Here is a 20,838-nt window from a genome sequence, read left to right on the forward strand (position 1 = left end):
CAAGAGTTAAGCCTCTCCTCTCCTCATTCCTGTTTGCCTTTTTCCAAACTGTTGGCCTGTCTGCCTGAGTCTGAGTAAACCGTTGAACTTTACCACTGTTTCTGAGTCCTTCGTATTGCAATAAGGTCCATACACCACCCGTTACACATACAAAGAAATGATATTCAAAAAGGGGCTTATATTATTACATTTCCTAAAAAAAATTGTGTAATATATCAGCGTTATAAGTACATTTATAAGTACTAAGTACTAATAATTACTAAGTACTAATAATTTGGATGGACTCAAAATCATTTTGAAATTCAATTTTGAATTTTGAATTTAAGTTTGGCCGAAATTTGGAGAATTTAGTTTTATGGATATGGCATTTTTCTTGTAGCAGAAGTAAATAGACAATCCACTGTATTGTTTTGTTTTTGTTTTCAATAATGACACATTTTGCTTCCAGTTGAACTAAGTGATCGTACTCAGAACTCCAAAGTATACTGAATGAATGAATGAATGCTTTATTTCAAACATATGAGAAAAAAGAATTACACTTGAAGCACGAGTCATTAAAAATCCTGTGTAAGTTTGAAAAGGAGCAGGAAGAAGCATCAGCTTATTAATTCCTACCCCTTCTCCACTTAGTACCTAGCACTATAGGTTTTATTACTTCCTGTGTATCCTGGGTTTTTTTTCCCAACAAAACAAACAATCACCAACAAACAACACAATAACCGCTTGTGTAAAAATAAATAAGTCAAGTCAAGTCAAGTCAAGTCACTTTTATTTATATAGCACATTTAAATACAACAGGAGTTGACCCAATGCGCTTTACATTAGAAGAAATCAGGTTTGGGCAGGACAGTAGCTAAAAGGAGCCCAAGAATACACAGATCTTGACAAAACAATGCATAAAATAAGTAAAAAGAAAACAATATTAAGATCAAAATAAGATCAAATAAATGACAAGTGTGGCAAAAAGTGAGAACCCTGGTGTTTGTCATCCCCCTCTTCTTCCCTGTACCTTGTAAACACCATCCGTTCGTACTCATTTCAGCTCATCTCATCTTCAGCCTCTTATCCGGGGTCGGGTCGCGGGGGCAGCAGCTTTAGCAGGGGACCCCAAACTTCCCTTTCCCGGGCCACATTTACCAGCTCTAACTGGGGGATCCTGAGGCGTTCCCAGGCCAGTGTGGAGATATAATCTCTCCACCTGGTCCTGGGTCTTCCCCGAGGCCTCCTCCCAGCTGGACGTGCCTGGAACACCTCCCTAGGGAGGCGCCCAGGGTTCATCCTTACTAGATGATCCTGAACCACCTCGACTGGCTCCTTTCAACGCAAAGGAGCAGCGGCTCTACTCCGAGTTCCTCACGGATGGCTGAACTTCTCCCCCTCTCTCTAAGGGAGACTCCAGCCACCCTCCTGAGAAAACCCATTTTGGCTGCTTGTACCTGCAGCTTCCGTTCGTACTGTTGTTTGAAGTTGCTCATGGTCGGACATTGTCTGAATCTCCCAGAATACAATCTAACACAAAAAAAAAATCACATTTGTTGTGCACATGTGCAAACCCTGAAACACATGTATGAGTGGGGCAACAACTTGTGACGTCATCAAACAGAGTGGTCCAGCAACCGGAAGTGGAGGAGAAAAAAAAAAACACAACCGATGACGACTTGACTCCACCTCATGATGCCGTTTAGCAACAGATGAGCAGCGGTACATGCTCCTTTTACACAAACGTTGCTATCGCCAGGGTGCCCTAAAAGGACTACTTGTGACTGTGTAATGGTTGCCAGGGTCGCGGTGCTTCCCTTCCTCCTCGCACCGTAGCCCACCCGAGTGTTTGTAGCGGCTTCCTCATCTGGCGAAACCCGCATGTGTATTAGCTGGCAGTGACTTTCTCCGGCGGATCGCTATGGACGTGCTGTGGATGATCCCGCTGCTGCTGGTGCCGCTGCTGATGTGGAGCAGCAGCACGTTTGTTTTTTATTTCAAAAAGTGCTTTTACGTCGCGTGGATGATGCTCTTGGCGCTGCTCGCCATCCCCCTGTGTATTCTCAAAAGCGGGGGCAGAGACGTTGAGAACATGAGGTGAGTTTGTTTGCATAATATGTGTCGAGCGACCAGCGCTAGCTTGTTAGCTCGTCGGGCTAGCGGCGGTTTAAATGCCAAACATTCAGAACTCGTTCGCCGAGCAACGTTTACCGTTATCGTGACGCGGCGTGTTAACACAACGACGCTGTAACGCCGGGGAGCGTGTGTGCTGCCAATTTGACTGACATTTTCATAAAAAAACAAAAACATACTTGTGCATATTTAATAATGTTTATGCTAACATTAGCCCCCCCTTGACACTTTGGCAGAATGGAATGTGTAGACGTTCTAACCGTTAGCTCGCAACGAGAATGCTAACGGTTAACGTGCTTACGTCAGGGCTGGTACCCGACGTGGGCGACACAATGCTAGCCTCAAATAACGGTCATAACATCCCCTGTAAGACTGCACTGTATGCTAACTTGTTATCCCCCCTCCAGTCAAATGCCTTGACATTAGCTAAGTCAAACTGGGTGAGCACATTAAGTGTGCCCCACAGCATATCACAAAGCTACCATTGTGTTTCAAGGTTTTCGTTGCCACCGTACGCTACAGGGGAATTGTTGGGTCTATGTAAATCATAAATAAGTCATAGAGTTTGGTCTATACCTACTCTGTAAAGTGTCCTGAGATAACTTTTGTTATAATTTGGCACTGTAAATTGAATTGAATTGAATTGGTCCTTGTATCACAGCTGCTTTCTCTCTTTTTGCTTTTATACATCAAATGTTTCTATCTTAGTCAGACATACAAATACACAATACAATTACAGAGAGACGTATAAATTACAAAGTCTTGCACACGACATACAAACATACAACGCAAATTTACTTTGTATCCTGTTACTATTTGTCAATCACACCCCAAAAAGGGTTACATTCATCATAAGATTCAGTTTGATTTTATTTATAGTGCCGAATCATAACAAAATACACTTTACATGTAGCGTCTCTAGACCACACTCTGACTTATTTATGATTTGCGTAGACCCAACGATTCCTCCATGAGCAGCAGCGATTCGCATATCTATAATAATAATAACAACAACCACAAACGGTATTTATCCAGCAATCTTGTGCACACAGTGGCAACGAAAACCTTCCTTTTAACAGGCAGGAACATCGGACAGACACCGCTCTATGTCGGACGGCCGTTTGTGTTGATGGTTGGGGGGATAGAATAAATGGAGGAGAAAGTAAAGTAACTGATATGACTTCTAGAAAGTTCATCAAACACATTCTTGTGACAGTCTATATCTGTTGCTTTTTATTATTATTATTATGATTATTAATCAGAGCAGGAAAATGGATTTGAGAATTGACTTAAATGCCACTAAAAAGAAGAAGAAGAAGAATTACTTTATTAATCCCACACGGGGAAATTGGATTTTTTTCAAGAGGAAATGAGGGATGAGAACCTAAGAATCTTTGATTATGAATGAAACATTTCCCCTGTAAAGTAAAAAAGTTAACCACATGAATTGCAGATGTATCCTTACTATTGTCTTAGTAACATATTTTATCTGTAAGAGAAAAAGCATGAGTGACCATGGGGTGATGGAAGGTGAATGATTTGTGGTGGAAATGACTCTATAACTTACTTATAGCTAAATCGGTTCAAGAATTGCCATGGTACATATGTGCACCAGCCCTGCAAAATAACCCTAGCTATGTGAAGCTTTAAGTGTTGTTGAAAGTGAATGAATATGAGTATGATATTGGTGTCAGGGGCTGAATAATAGAAAGTACTTTTAATGTCATGCAGTTTAATACATCACCACTAACAACAACAACAACTCTCTGATGCTCAGTAACATACTGAGGTTAGTAAATGATATCGGCTCTGGAGGAAGGACCACTTGACCTTACCGGTGTGTTAATAGATACCTGACACACACACTGACCGGATCACCTGATACCTGTTAGGATTGAAATGTGGTACGTCTTAATTTATGCTGTTGTGGTTAAACCTAGATAGTGAGGACGGATTAGACTCAAGTGACTGCATTCAAGTAATTACCTCGAAGAGACGGATGCCAGATGGCAAGTGTCTCCCTGATTAGAGCTGAGGTACTGAATAGTTACGAGGTTCATCCACAATGCAACCTCACTTGGCCTTCGTCTACTGACAGCGGCCCTGTCAGTTCCGACAGCAGCCCTTACTGTCTCGCTGCTCTAGGAATAACTGTTTTGCAGTCATGTTGGCCATGGTGGTGGTGGTGGTGTCATGTTGCCCCAGTGAGCCATTCTGTCAGCTCAAAGGTTATCTAGACCTGTTGAATCAGGGTCAGACCTTGCACAGGCAATGAATAGTTTTTTTTTGTTTTGTTTTTTGGACCCACATTAGCCAGCTCTGGCAGAAAGAGCGCTGTGATTACTCAAGGACAGTGTTGTCTGTCACAGACATTCGCTATCAGACGGGCACACAAAGGCCTGAACTCTGAGGAAGATTTGCTTCCCAGCTGACTTGGAGGATTTGAATGTAACACAGTCAACTACGGTAGGCCGGGACAGGCCTCTGCACGTACAGTCAGTGAAAGGCATCCACGCAAGTCACTATTAATAGTATACTTTCATTTCCTGTAACACTCTGGTTGGTTTCCAGTAGAGCTGCAAAGAATATTTCATTAGTTGTCATATTTGATGAATGATTAGTTGGTTTGAGTAATTTTTTATTCCATTTTCTGATTTCAGCTAAATGTGAGTAGTCTCTGGTTTCTTTACTCTGTGACAGTAGCCTTAATATCTTTGAGTTGTGGGCAAACCAAGACATTTGAGGTTGTCATCTTGGTTTCTGGGAAACACCGATTGACATTTTAACCATTTTCTGTCATTTTATAGATCAAACAACTGTCAATTAATCATGAAGATAAACAACAGATAAATCAACACTGAAAATAATGGTTAGTTGCAGCCCTGCTTTTCAGTTTGTTTGTGCAGAGCCTACAGACACACAGTTCTACCTTTCCGTACAGTATGTCAATGCCTGCTTTTGGCTATGACACTAATTACCAGTGGGATCTCATGACAACAGATTAACGACAGAGGCTTAGTTTTCTCACTCACATAGGACTGAAAATGTTACCAGTTTATGATGAACCATGGCAAAATTCCTGGCGGTTAGTTTTAACCTATCAAATTTGAATTATCGTTTGTGTACGGCACTTTGAAAAACTATCAAGCATCAACTAACGTTTGCAACAGTCTTCCAGACGCAGGCACAGCAATGTGGGTTTTTCTGTGTTAAGCATATTTTGTTTTTCATGACAGTGCTGAGAGAAACTCAATTGATTCAGTGATAAGAACCAGTTAAGTCACCGTTTCATCGCTACACTCACAAATGCTTATGGTATCTACTGTCTAATGGCTTTTGAAAGTGTTAACAGTTTGAGTACCAGTGTTGCTGTATCTGGTTGACTAAGTAGTAAAGCTATCACTCAGGCTGTTGAGTGCAGTGTTTACCCTCCCATTATATTAGGGGGGCGCCCCGCCGCCTTGAAAGTCAAGTTAATTGTATTTTCTGAATAGCCTTAGATCCCAACAGGAGTCATTTAAGGGTCCCTTTCCTATAGCACAGCTCTAAACCTTGTCCTTTTAGTAAACAAACTTAACAGCCTTCTGTTATTTATCTTATCAGGCACAATGGCATGTTAACAATTCTCAGAAAACATCAACATTGTTGGAGATTGACTTGTTCAAAGATCGTTTGTATAAGAAAATGGTTTGGGAAGAGGCTCCACTCCTAACGGAAAAACGAAACTGAAACCTATCAGAGATCCTTTATTATTTTGTTTGAGAAGATGATTCACTCCTAAAAAAAACAACTAAAACAGAATTAAACATACATAAATTCTTTATTTATTTTGTTGTGCTTGAAACCGAAAAGTGATTTTTGATTTAACTTTGGACTCTTTCTGTTGGGGAACATTATTTGAACCTTGACAATTATTTAAAAGACATTATCTGATGCTAAGTGTAGCTCATTGTGCAATACACTGATTTAAACTGAGTTTGCATTTTGGCTCTGATTATTGCTTGTAACGCTGTAAACCAAGGGCCAACACTGGAGTGACTGACCTTTAAAAGCGTACATAGTTTAAACTACTCCTTTTCTCGGTTCTGCCTTTCTGGATGAATGAATCCTCTGCTATGCTATTGTAATCATGTGACCATGATGGGCATATCATCTACAACCCTCTGACCTTTAGCAGTTGGATTGGTCACTGGTATGTTTTTTGGTACAATAGTTTTAGGGATAACAGGTCAGGCTTATGTTTTAATCCACGAGCAGCCAGGTTGTATTGAATCTATGCTGGTAGCAAATCAGCCTAAATGTCATCGTGCTCTGTAGGCAAAGGAACATATCTACAAACTGATAATTAAATGAACCAGAGGAACAGCTTAGTGGATTGGCCATAAAATGAGTCCAACTAATGCCATTTCATTCCCCTTGAACAATCTTACAATTGCTGCACCACTGGCTAACTCATTGCATAACCAGTGGCTTTTGCACTAGACCAAGTGTGTTATCACTGTACTGCTGTGTTGAAAGATAACCTAAAAACTGTATATCAGTTTAAAGGTTAAAGTTATTCAACTATAGTATATAAACGTATAATTTGTGTGCAAGTCAGTTCAGCGCCATGTGAGAGATGATTGTGTTAGGTAGAGTCACAAGGCAAGTGATTGATTCAAGAGCTTCCTTGTGAAAATCACTTTGATTAGATTACCAAAAATGGGAGGTACGGCTCTTATCTATACTGGGTTGTTCATTAACTTGACTCCACCTCGATGATACCATTCAGCTACAGACGGGCAACGGTACATGTTCATTTTAGACGGCAAGAGACCAACATTGTCATCGCCAGGGTGCTCTAAAGGACTACTTCTGACTGTGTAATGGTTGTTAGGGTCACAGTGCTTCCCTTCCTTCTTTCACCGTAGCCTGGCTAGTGTTTGAGCGGTTTCTTCATCCAGCAAAACCGTGCGTGTGTGTGTGTGTACAGCTGGCAGTAACTTTCTCTGACGGATCATTATGGACGTGCTATGGATGATACTGCTGCTGCTGATTCCGCTCCTGATGTGGAGCAGCAGCACGTTTGTTTACTATTTCAAAAACTGCTTTTACGTCGCATGGATGATGCTGGTGGGACTGGTCGCGATTCCGCTATGTATACTGAAAAGCAGGGGCAGAAACGTTGAAAACATGAGGTGGGTTTGTTTGCATAATACATGTTGCGACTGACAAGCTAACCGGCTAGTCTACCAGTTCATCTGTCTGCTGTAAAAAGATAAGCCTACTTCCTGGTTCAACTTTTATCTGCCTTAAGTTAAAAGTAATGTACTTCGCTATTTGTTCGTAGAAATTGATCAAAGAAATTAAAAATAGAAATTAGAAATGATTGAGTTATGCTTGTTTATTTGTTATAATATTGCATAAAATGTAGCATTGGTATTGACATTAGTATTTAATTACATCATCCCTAATGCGTTTTTTTTCAGCAGCAACGTAACAAGAAGATTTACGTTTTAAAAAACAAAAAAATCCATTAGAGAGATTTGTTCATATGAGACTAATCAGACCCATGTTGCCAAACAACAAACCCCCTGCTCCCTTCATGCAGTTCAGCTGCCTTTCCAAAAGAGTGCTCATGTCCAGCAACATGCTCTCTTTGGTCAGTTAAATAATGAGAATACAAAATTAAAGGGTATTATGATGTGCTAAGTGGCTTTGTTGTTTCCAATCCCATAATTAAGAGCATGACCAAAGAGAATTACCACAGTAAGAGCCCTGATCATTTAATTTCCGTTCATTCGGGACAGTCTATTGGAAATGTTTGATTATTGTACACATTGCCGTTATAAGCTGTAAACATGGTGCACGTTATTTCCAACATCTTGTCTGGAGAACAGCCACATTTGAGCTGCCCTCATTTTGTGATTCACTGATGAGGAAAGGGACGAGAGAGAGAGAGAGAGCAAAGGTTATTGAAGTTGGTGGTGTAATCAAAGTCAGTTCTGGTGTGTTGCACAGGAAAATTGGCTGATTTGTGAAGCAAACGTCGCGGTTCAGTTTTGCATAGGGAAAATCCTTGCCTTTGGCTGCATGGTCATGATATGATTATGTGGTATTTCCATGATATTGGGGTTTGTTTTCGATAAATATTCTCTTTTGTAGTAAACATTACAAATCATTTGCATCCTTTATATATATTTTTGAGATCATTATTTGGCTTTTTGCCTTTATATGAAAGTCAGTGTAGAGTTGACAGTTAACATCGACAGAAAGATTTGAATGACATGCAAATAAGTTCCCCTAGCCTGGAGTCGAACCATGGATGTTATGGTTATGCTGTACCTTAATCAGCAGGCTGTTTGTATTCCTGCATCACTACATTTCAGTTCATTTTGTCGAGCTCTCTGTTCTCGGTGAAATCCCACGTCTGAGCAGTGCCGTTTCGAGCATCCCTACTCTCACATAATGCATCTGATAAAGGAGTCACAGTCATGGAATCTGTAATTAGCCGCTGCCCAAGGACGAATAAGCCGAGTCATTTCATGGAAGGGGTGATGTAATCCTCTGTGATGCGAGGATCACTGCCGTTGACTTGAAGTCTCCACGGGATCTGTCTCTTCTGGCTTCTCCATGGCTGCTTCAAGTTCATAGCGTTTCAGAAGCTTCCCTCTGTTTTTGTCAAGAGGTGTACGGTCTGCGCTCAAGTAGTAACTCCAAGCTCTCTGATGGTGCCCAGCTGATCTTCAAATGTTCAGATTGCAGATGTTTATTGCTCCCTGCTGAGGCTAGCATAGATGACAAGTCTAGTTTGAGTGTATCAGGTTTCTCATCGTCCTGGTATGATTCTTAAAAAGACTCCTTAAACCCTCAGATGAAGCACTGTGGGGGACAGTAGTTTCACAGCAGTTTTGTACGATTGTGTGATAACCATGTTGCTGCCTTTGGCTCCAACAGGGAAAAGAGGTTAGTCCTGATGGAATGATGATGATGATAAGATAAAGGCTAAGAAATGGAGCGCTAAGTAGCACATTGAAGTGTGGAGCTGGCCCGGACATAAAATGCCATGGCTCTTTTTTTCAGACCGATTCATCTTCACCAGGGTTCAGATACGTTTGCAATTGGCAGACATTCTCTGTGTGTTTGAGGCGAGAAAGTGTATTGATTGAGGATGAGGCAGGCGTTTGAATGTGTTATAGGGGCAGAGAGAATATCAAGTGCTCTAGGAGGATCTAAGGAGCTAATTTGATGGAAGTAAAAGCCTATAAACTGTTGAAAGTTTGGATATTTCTTAACGGTGTTGAGAGCTGTTATCTTTTTTGTCTCTGCAAAGGTCGATATTTATGTTAAAAGATAAACCCTGATCAGAAAGGGTATAAGCAGGAAACATCAGTGTGAAGGATGTGTTTTTATGGTAATCAGGAATATTCGTCTTAAACCTGGAGACATTTCTTGAAGCTTTATTAAGTAACGAGATATTGCAACTAAATCGAATGACTGTGTGTAAATCTGAAAGTGTTAGTTCACATGTCTGTAATAACAGTAGGAAAGTCTAGTGTCTGTGGTTTGTTCACGTCTGTAATAACAGTGGGAAACTCCAGTGTCTGTGGTTAGTTCACATGTCTGTAATAACAGTGGGAAAGTCCAGTGTCTGTGGTTAGTTCACATGTCTGCAATAACAGTAGGACAGTCTAGTGTCTGTGGTTAGTTCACATGTCTGTAATAACAGTAGGAAAGTCCAGTGTCTGTGGTTAGTTCACATGTCTGTAATAACAGTAGGAAAGTCTAGTGTCTGTGGTTAGTTCACATGTCTGTAATAACAGTAGGAAAGTCCAGTGTCTGTGGTTAGTTCACATGTCTGTAATAACAGTAGCACAGTCCAATGGCTGTGGTTAGTTCACATTTCTGTAATAACAGTAGGAAAGTCTAGTGTCTGTGGTTAGTTCACATGTCTGTAATAACAGTAGGAAAGTCCAGTGTCTGTGGTTAGTTCACATGTCTGCAATAACAGTTGGGAAGTCTAGTGTTCTTGGTTAGTTCACATGTCTGTAATAACAGTAGGACAGTCTAGTGTCTGTGGTTAGTTCACATGTCTGTAATAACAGTAGGAAAGTCTAGTGTTCTTGGTTAGTTCACATGTCTGTAATAACAGTAGGACAGTCCAGTGTCCGTGTTTAGTTCACATGTCTGTAATAACAGTAGGAAAGTCTAGTTCCCGTGGTTAGTTCACATGTCTGCAATAACAGTAGGACATTCTAGTATCTGTGGTTAGTTCACATGTCTGTAATAACAGTAGGACAGTCAAGTGTCTCACTAGACAAAAGGACTAGTTTCAGCTCTAATGTCGTTATAATTCCTTTATTTTATGTATTTGGAAAATAACAGTGTTGAAACTGGACAGTGCACCTGATTATTTTACCTATTATTAAAGCCCCTGAACACCCACACAGGTGTTTTCTGTTCTTCTGGATGATTCGACCTCTGCTTGGGTTGAAGGTGGGCGGGACTTTGATGAGAATTTGATGGGAATTTATGTGGTCATAAATGTCCGTCTACCACTAAGAATGATAAAGGTGCACTTAAGGTGTCCCTCCTTAACAGGTGAAACAAAGCTAACAGGAGACTCAGGAAGATGTCAATCAATCACAGTAGACACCCACACAGTCCTGAGAAGAGGTCTAATTGACTAGTTAACTGGAAACACCTGTGTGGGTGTTCAGGGCCTTTAAAAACAAGTATAATTTACTCAGACTCAACTGAAAGTGGACTGAGACAACAACTCTTGCCTTCCTCCTCTACTGCCATGGACTGCCGCCCCACTTTTAGGAGCTTAGTTCCAGACAAATCAAAGTATTGATTCAATAAGATAAATCCCCCAAATTGGCAGCATGTAATTCCATTGGGAGGTCATAACTGTGATTTTGTATTTTTGTTTTGTTTTTTCAGTGTCAGAGGCAGACAGGCAGATGGTAGGAAATTCTTTCTCAAAGCTTATTGGAGCGTTGTTTTTACTGCAGGCGATTATTTAACCAACCAAGAAACAAACAGATCTACTAGATGTATTTTAAGACAGTCATGGTCGCCTGATTAATGCCATTGTTTGAATATTTTTAGCTGGCCTTCTTACAGTGTACTTTAATAGTCTACAGGCTTTCTGCACTCCACTTTAACCTCCAACCTTTCAGCGTAGGATTCTGGTTAATGATTTGTAGCCAGCTGCACTCACATGACTGTGAACACTAAACTATACTTATCCAGGACTGTAATTAACCTTCCTCCCCCCACCCCCCCAGGATTATCCGCGTCCTGGTTCGTCACGTGAAGTATTTCCTGGGTCTTCGATTTGATGTGAGCGGTTGGGAGCATCTTCAGACAGAGGGACCCTATGTCATCATCTCCAACCACCAGAGCTCCCTGGACGTTTTGGGTGGGTGCTGTTCTACCTTTTTATACGAAGACAGATATTTTTTGGCATCGATTTCAACCTCAAAACGATTGTCATGCTCTTAAGCTTGCAGAAATGTGCATTGAATGCAGTCCGTACACTATATGATACCTTTGGATATGAAAAGAAATGATGACTATGACAAGTCCTGTTGGTAAATGGACTTGTACTTATATAACGCCTTTCTAGTCTTCTGACTACTCAAGGTGCTTTCACAGTGTATGTCACATTCACCCGTTCACACAGACGTTCACACTGATGGCAGTGGACATCTACATACCATCTAATCTAATCATTCACACCACATTTACACACCCATGCGCAGCACGGGGAGCAATTTGGGGTTCACTGTCTTGCCCGAGGACACTTCGACATGTAGACCGAGGGAGGTGGGGATCGAACCGCCAATCCCTCGAATGTAGGACGACCCACTCCGACATCGAGCCACAGTCGCCCCTCAAAATACATCTAGTAGACCATATTGGTGTTCTAGCTTTAATTTAATATCTATAATCCATGCACTCTGTGGGAATCATTACCGTATAATTGTCCTGCTGCACAGTTCAAACACTGGAGAGACTATGTATGAAAAGGGCTATGATTTCAGTATGTAGGCCTATGTAAACCCCTGAAGGATCCCTGAAACTGAAACGTTCATCCGCATCATTAAAAATGGTCATATTTGGTTTCAAAGTGAGAAACGATGTTGAGAGGTTTGGAGATACGGCCGGTCTCATCTATTTTTAATATGTTGTTGGTTCATAGTAAGAATGATGCAAGAAGGCTGTATGGCAGCTTTTCCTCAGCACTTGTTATCTTAGTTTCTCTTTCTTGTCTTCTGCATCTCACATAAAATCATTTAGCGGTGAAGAAGCAGTTCACCTTGAGCAGTTTGACAACCTCCGGGAGGTTTCTGCACATTTTCAGCTGAAGGAGCAGCAGTCCTCTGCAGTCCTCTGCAGTAGCTGCAGATGAAAGAAGTGGACCGTTGTGCTGGTTAAGCTCCCAACAGTGGGGGGTTTTGACTCCGCTCCCGTGGAAACATGTGGCGAATCTCCACTTCCTGGCCAATTAAAATGGACAAGTTGCTACCGCTCGATGGAAGTAACAAAGGTTTTTACCCTTGTCTGCTGCCCTGGGCTTCAGGAAAACCTGGACAGGTGGTTCTTTGGGTTTTTAATGGAGAAAGAAACACACAGAGCCTTTGAGCTTTTGACTGCTGACCTGGATGAGCTCACTGACAAAGTGACACAGGCAACCATCCCCTCACACTGCAGACAATTAACAGCTGGCTGATGACCTGAATGTATTTTACTGGAGGGTTGATGAGCACACACACACACACACACACACACACACACACACACACACACACACACACACACACACACGCACACGCCTCACCTGTTCCAACTATTTCAGTCTATGTCCTCATGAACTCGGCTAATTCAGGAAAACACAGTTTATACGTCAAAATGATTTGTGTTAACTTTCACTTTCCCAGGGTAAAGTCAAAGTTACCAAACCTCCTTCAGGGTCTGGAAGCAGTCAACACAAAGTCTATCGTTTTTTTAAATAAAGGGCAGAGGCAGTTCAACCTCCTGTTTGTTCTCTGCACGTCCGGCTACATCGCGTCCCAGCTGCGCTCCGGCTCAGTCCTCTATGTTGCAGTGTCAACTTCCACATTTCAGAAGCAGAGTGTCTTTTCTTTAGCAGCCTCATTTATATGTACTTCGTGGTGTTTTTGCCAGCATGAATACATGTTTGCAGCTCACTCAGGTGTAGTAGCAGCTCATTTTAAATGCCAATCCCGCAGCTCATCTGTTTTTATTCCAGTATTTTGATGATGATACCACGATAACATGATGACTTTATCTGCAGCTCACCAGCTTGGTACTGACTGCTGATCAATACAGTAATTATGAGTTACAATTACATGTCATACTCATTATCTGACAACAGAAGGAGGAAAGTATGTAAATTAGAACAAGTTTGTTGTGAATTTGGCTCCATTAAACACATTATTTATGATCACAGAGAGCAGGATAGTCTCTGACAGCTGCCACAGAGCTGGAATGTGACACGGCCAGATCCTTTTTGGCTGTTTATCAAAGCATGATTTGGATCGGCCACCAAACGGTCCAGGAACACACTAAAATGAACTTTTAAGACTTTTGAAGATATCAGTTGTGCCCCCTTGCCTACCCTTCAGGACTTGTAGTTGTACCTCTCCAAATTCAGTGAGGGAAAGTCTGCAAAGAGCACTCACACCTGGGCCACAAGCTATGACGTCAGGTGTATTACACTCAACCTTTAAACTACTGCTTATGGGAAGAGCCACCCTTCCTGGTTTTGGTTGCTTAGACACATTGCAGTGTAGGTTAGGCAATAGTGCTGCTAAAAGTGGAACAAATGTAAGATTATACCAGCTTAACAGGCCTCCCAGCACCCAGTCTGTGACAAAAGCCGGTTCTAAGTTTACTGGAATCCATTTAATCACTGTAGACTGAGCAGCAGCAGGTTGAAGAAATATTTAGATTCTTGTTTAATCTCCCTGATCTCCTTTCATCTGTTTGTCTACGGTTTTACACGTGCAGTTATGTTTATCATTGCCTCATCCCTGGTGATCCTAAATCTGAGTGTCGAGGGCACTTTTTTTTTTTAGCAGAGGTGAGATTTCTCTCCATCAGTGTCTGGGGAAGTGTTTTTCACTGCCGGTGAGTGATGAAGACAGGCTCGAGGCCAGGGTTGTGACAGCAGGGGGAGAACGAGGCTTCTAATTAGTGCTGAGAAATCTCAGCAAGAGACTGATTTGGCATCGGAGTTGCCATGCCAACAGCTACACCCAGCCATTAATATAGCTGCTCATCCTCGAGCTGATGTGATAAGACTGTAAGGAACTACTAACCTCAGTTTCAAGCACTCTTTCTGATGTCATTTGGCTTCTGTCTGCCCCTCACACCCCAGTTTAGACTCATCTACTCGCTCTGCTGTTTGCCATATTTTATTTTCACACTTGAACTTCATTTCTCGAATGTTGTGTGTGTGTGTTTGACATCATACACTGTTATCTACTACACCAGCTGTCTCAAGGTTAATCAAACATGTCTGATAAAGTCCAGGTTTTGGCAAAGCCATTGAGGGTTACGTTTGGAAATACGTAATTATGATAATGGACAATGGTTAAGCAAACAAACTGTAAGGCTTTTAGGACGGGGGGGCTACATGATCACAAATTAGTGAACGTCTTATATGAAAATGTTTTGTTTGTCAAACTTTGAAACTGTAAACTGTCGTCCACACAAACAACCATAATGAAAAGATATAAGGATGTGAGCATCAACGGCGATGAATGATAATGTTCTCTAAACAGCGGCGCCAAACACTGCTGCGCTATCCAGCTGTGTTGGAGCCCCACAGGTCCCTCGTCTTCTGCATTACTGTGTTTCCTAAATGCATCAGTTAGCTTACATAAACAGCAGATATGTTTTTAAAGCACTTGATTCAACTGTTATTTGAGAATATGACGAGAATGGTTGAAAAATAGTGGTGAGAAGAGGGAGAGATGTGGATTTCAGTACGTAGCCTACACTTAGATACACTGTGTTATTATATAGAGTTAAAACGGGACACCCTGTAACTTCAGGTGGATTTTGATTGGCTGTCAGTATTTCTATCATTTATCAAATATCGTTTACCACTGTCATTGCATTATGGTTGTGGTACCGACTCCACAATCCACTTAAGTTGGAACGATTTTTTATTGTTATAGTTCTTGGTGTGGACGGCCCTTTACGCTGTTTACAGTAATTAAACAAAGCTGCATATGTTTGCTTTAGAAATAGAATTAGATTAAAGTTATCATTTTTAAATGTAATCTCATTAAATGTGGATTAATACTTTCTATCAGTCTCCACCTGGATAGAAGAGGTTAAGGTGATATCCCAAAAAGTGAATCCCGTTTGGATGTTTGAGGGCACACTCACACTGTTCAATCATATCGTGCCCCGTGCTTTAGGGTGATTGTCCCCCCTCTTCCCCCGTGGCCCAGACCCGCTTGTACTCACATTGATTTGGGCCGTGACTCGATTGTTTCTTGCTTGAACGTCACCAACCCCTCAGAGATTTTGATTCGTCCATCTTTTTTTGAATATTTTCTTCTGACCAAATCTGCAGTAAACATTTCACCTCTGCATCAGAGCACCGCGAACCGTTGGGCGGCATCTTTTTAAATGTTGCAGGGAACAGTCGTATACAACAGGACCGCCATCGATGCTCGCACTCTCCCTCGTGCCTTCACGTGCATCCGTGCTTTACTAAAGCCCACCTATCTCAACTGAGCCGCGGCCGGCAAGCGTGCCGTACCTTGGCGCGGAACGTTTGTACTCGCACTGGTCAAACGGACGAGATTTAAGCCTTGAAGCGTGCTTCAGCACGATACCAATGAACAGTGTGAGTGCGCCCTAAAGCACTATTTTAGGGCGCACTCACACTGTCCATCCATACCGTCCCCCATGCTTTAGGGTACTTGTCCCCCCTCCCTCTCCCCCTGCGCCCCAGGCCTGTTTGTACTCACACTACCTGGGCCTCGCGCCAATGCTTCTGGCGGGCCTTGCACTCACACTGGTCGAACGAACTAGACTTTAGCCGTGAAACGTGCTTGGGCAGGGTACGGATGGACTGTATGAGTGCGCCCTCAGTTATTGTTGCTAGATTTGTATTTGTTATGAATTTTTTTGATGTATGATATTTTGGATTCTCTGAAAATACTTTTAATTCATATGTTAGAAGCTTAATTTAGACTTATTTCATATACCCATTGTCACATACTGCACGCATTCAGAGATGGATGACCGAGATGATATAGACATTTTAGTTATGAAGTATTTGCCATTAACGGTCATTTATTACACATTGTTCGAAATTGAATACTGTGTGCATTTGTTTGTTTATTTGACAGGGACAATATTAAGCGTTTGTGGGTACATGGATGTAGCCATGGCATACATGCACACATTAGCTCTGACCTGCTTCCTGTGCTTCTCAGGCCTGATGGAGATCTTACCAGACCGCTGCACCATGATTGCCAAGAAGGAGTTGATCTATGCCGGCACAGTAGGTCTTATTTGCTGGCTGGGCGGCATCGTCTTTATCAACCGCAAGAAGACAAACGACGCCAAGAGTGTCATGGCTGAGGCTGCCAAAACCATGTTGGACGAACAGGTAATCTTGTCAACACTTTTTTTTATCAGTGGTGATAGAAGGAGATTTATGAGTTTACTTGCCTGAAGAACTAAAACGTCATGCTTTTATGTCATTAATTTCACTCTTTTTATTTGTGATTTTCTTAGTTTTTCTTTCTCCACTTAATCTGTCAGAACGTTCTGTTTTTTGACACACTGGGGATGACTAAATCGCTGTTTTCCCTTTCCACCTTTGACCTCCACAGATTCGTCTGTGGGTGTTCCCAGAGGGAACGCGAAACCAGAGAGGCGACCTGCTGCCCTTCAAAAAAGGGGCTTTCCACCTGGCAGTGCAGGCGCAAGTGAGTCTTTTCGGGTGTCTGTGTGCTGTGTGGAGCGAAATCCAGATTTCCTATCTATATCCCATATCTAAACACGTGAATTAAGTCAACATTTCATGTACTGTAATGCACACCCTCGTCCTGTTCATTCACTTAACCCTGCTGGCAAAAAGGACTGCGATGAAACTGGCTGTATTCCAGGGGACTTGTGCCAACCCCGGTCTCCTGCAAGAGAGAGGGCTAATGTTGCCAGCAGTGTGCTGATTGTAGACACATGGGGGAGCTAGCAACCTTAAATGGCACGGGCAGGCATCATGATTTGGCCATATCCAATATACAAATGGAGCAAGGAATACTTTGGAAAGGTCAGAATAGTTCAGTCTGTCTGAGCACTTTCATTGTGATATATTTCTGTTTCTGTCTTTCTGCAAAATTGCCCTCGGTTGTGCATGACGTAACCCCCCCCTCCCCAACTCCTCACACCAAATGATTAAGGGAGGGCGGGCAACACAAAGACTCCAGAGTAAATGGCAGCTCAGCATAATAGCTGTGTGTGTTTTATGAGCTCTATCTCTTCATGCATGCAGGTGGGAGGTCTCTGTTCCTGAGTTGACGTGTCGGAGCACACACTCGGGGGTCCAACAGGTGGCATGAATTACAAAAAAGCGTTGTTGAACGAGATCTGGCCAGAAACCGCAATTTGGTTCTCCCCAGGCAAAAATCTTGTGGTTCGTTTGTGTGCGTGTGAGTGTGTGTGAGCCTATTTTTTTCCACTATAGATTAATATCGGTTTGGTTCAGATATGCGCTGAGGCTGACGGGCTGCACAAATAAAGCCCTGCTGCTCCGTATTAGCAAACACATTTTCTATAGGGGCTCTGTTGGCTCTGACGCTCTGACGCTCTGATGCTGCTCATACAGTATGCGCTAATATGTTGTACAAATAGTGTTTGCATGTTACTCGATTTGTAATTGTGTGCGTGTGTTTGTTGGCTTGAGGTGAAGGAATAACTTCATTCGAGGTCTGGGGAATGTGCGTTGGCTTTGCTTCACACTCGAGACTATTCCTGTGTGAACATAGACTATTTCTATCTCTCTGTTTGCTTCTGCTGAGTTATAGCGCAGCCTTCTCCATTTGTACCCAGCCAGCCAGATTGAGTGGAAGCAGGACAGCCCCCAGGGGGAGCCACGTTTGGCTCAGCCAGTCCTGTCAAAGGGGCCTCTCTGGGCCTCGAGAGAGCAACTCGACCTCTATTAGGGGAGGAGATGGAGATTGTTAGTGTCGTGATGATTGTGTGTGTGTGTGTGTGTGTGTGAGAGAGAGAGAGAGAGGGAGAGAGAGAGAACGTGATGTCGGTTCAGTCAAGCATTTCTGTCTTGTTTGTTTCTCATCCCCTGGCTTTGGCTTGGGAGAAAGCGAATGTTCAAAAGTAAAGTTTAGGAGTCAGATTACCAAAACTCTCACGGTACGGGTTGCGGTCCGATGCACACAGCCGCACGCAGAATACACAGTATGTATATCGATGGGCGTAATGCAGAACCAAAGTATGAACTGAGCACTGGCTTCTGTGTACCGTCACACCCCTAATGATGTTTCATCTCCTTTCTCCTATCCTCTCTTGTCTTTCAGGTACCCATCATACCCGTTGTTTTCTCCTCCTACAGCAGCTTCTACCTACGGAAAGAAAAGCAGTTCAACTCGGGTAACTCAGCTTGATTTACCTTGAGGTTTCTTTTTATTCTCTGTATGCAAAAAGCTCCTTGATGTTCCGTGAGACAGTGACGTTTTGTGCCTCCGCAGGGACCATCAGATTGAAGATCCTTCCAAAGATCGAGACAAAGGGGATGACGACGGATGATGTTTCATCCCTCTCCGACAAATCCTTCAACCTGATGCGCTCCGCCTTCCTGAACGTCTCTGACTCCGTAACCCAGAGCAACGGGCCATTGAGGCATTGAACATTAATCACGCTCCTGCCTCTCTTGTTTTCCCACCTATGTCCCCCCTCTGAGACCAATCCCTTTCCCCAAGACCTCCCCCCGCTCTTCCCGGGTCGTCCCTTTACCTGGCCAGGAAACAACGTGACACAGGTCTCTTGTCATGAAACCTCTTCTTGTCTAGTTGACGCCTGGTCCGGTCCGCCTCTGGCCTGAACATACAGCACAGTCAGTCCCGACCCTCACTGTGTCTGCAGCAGCAGCACCAGCAGCAGCGCTGCTCTGCACGCCGTGAGTGGATTGACGGACGGCAAGCCGAACAGTATCGATGTGTGTTGCTCTTCATGCATGCCTTTTTGGATGGCTCTGTCCACCTTCATCCTGGCTTCGCTCTCTGGCTTTGGAAGCCTGGCTTTTTTATCGTCTTACATCATCTCATCACCATTTTTCTTTTCTTTTTTTGGCCTTTTTCCTTTACTCGCCTTCTATTTCCCAGATAATCCTTGACATTAATCACACTTTTCTGTTTATAAATGACTGGATATTCATTTGTTCCTCTCATACTGCCTTTATTTCACACACACACACAGACACACACACACAGACACACACACACACACGTACAAAGTACCCCATCTCCTTCCCTCCTTCCTTTTTAGTGTGTTCTCCCCCTTTCTGCATTCCAGTGTCTTGCCTAAAGACAAAAGGAGCGGGGTCTCCGCGAGTGGTGGAGTGGTGGAGTGTGCGGAGGTGAGAGGTCGACGCCGGACGACAGCGGACTTCTTAAGTTCTGTCACTACGAATTCAAGTCTATATCCACATCCGCTCTTCAACTTCAATGACCAATAGCTCCGTGACTTACTCCATGATGTCAGAAAGCAAGGAATTCAGGATCACAAGATACATTGTTTAATCATAACAATAGCACCCATCTGTACTGAATTACTGGACTTAAGTGGACTGATCAGTTTTCACTGTTGTACATCGCGGGTGTATCATTGTACATTTATTCAGTTCCTCTCTCCAGAAGAGCAGAAATAACCTGCGTGCGGCGTCGAGCAGCAAGTGTCTTCTCGCTGTGTTCTTGCTTTATATTTATTTCTACATCAGATAATCTTGTTTTTGTTATTTTAGAAGTGTTTTTTTTGCTCTTCGGAAAGAGAACTCACAAGCGAACCTATTTTTAAGACGTGTCAAAAGGGCGATTTCATACAGTGCAATGTCCAACTGTTTTTAGCGTTCTTGTTCCAAAGTGCAAACCTTTCTGCTGTGCCAAGAGTTTTTTGGGGAAGTTTCCAACGTAAGCCCAATATTATCCCGCTTAAGCTGTCATCCACCGCTGGATTTCACTCTACCAATGATATGAGGTAGCTCTTATTGTAGGGAAGGGTGCGAAGCGCAAAATGATTTTAGGTCTCAAGTGTTTTTTGTTTTCTATTTTATTGACTGATTAACTTGAAGATTCTCTAATTACTAACGAACCCGGCGTACTTAAGTCTACATCTCAGAAGAGCGTAACGGTTGTCCCTGTTTTGTTTTTTAAAAATCTATATTAAAGCGTATAACATTGTTTTAGTTGTGATGCTCTAATTCAGTTATTACTCAACCTCCTAGAAGAATAGTAGATCATTTAAAAACATAAATACAATTAAATTAAAAAGTGGTGGAAATTTAGGCCTTAAGTTTGGTCGTTGTTGCATCTTTTGGGTATTTCCGCTAGCTTGAACACGCTCAGTTCCTGTTTTGTTGTATGTACTGACAACAGCCATGTTTCGCATATTTTTATTTCTCAATCACGCAATTTTACGCTTGCTTGAGGTGAACTTTGCCTTTGTCGAAAA

General features: G+C 42.5%; 1 protein-coding gene across 1 annotated transcript; it reads left to right on the top strand.

Moving 5' to 3' along the window:
• The first annotated feature begins 1,739 nt into the window (after positions 1-1,739).
• agpat2 (1-acylglycerol-3-phosphate O-acyltransferase 2 (lysophosphatidic acid acyltransferase, beta)) lies at positions 1,740-20,040 on the top strand. Its single transcript, XM_083930211.1, has 6 exons — positions 1,740-2,076; positions 11,385-11,518; positions 16,584-16,759; positions 16,986-17,081; positions 18,690-18,762; positions 18,861-20,040. The coding sequence occupies exons 1-6, from the start codon at positions 1,901-1,903 to the stop codon at positions 19,016-19,018; spliced, it is 813 nt and encodes a 270-aa protein (XP_083786337.1). The 5' UTR covers positions 1,740-1,900; the 3' UTR covers positions 19,019-20,040.
• The last annotated feature ends 798 nt before the right edge of the window (positions 20,041-20,838 follow it).

This window comes from Echiichthys vipera (assembly GCF_963691815.1).
Source record: "Echiichthys vipera genome assembly, chromosome: 16".
Classification (NCBI taxonomy): domain Eukaryota; kingdom Metazoa; phylum Chordata; class Actinopteri; order Perciformes; family Trachinidae; genus Echiichthys; species Echiichthys vipera.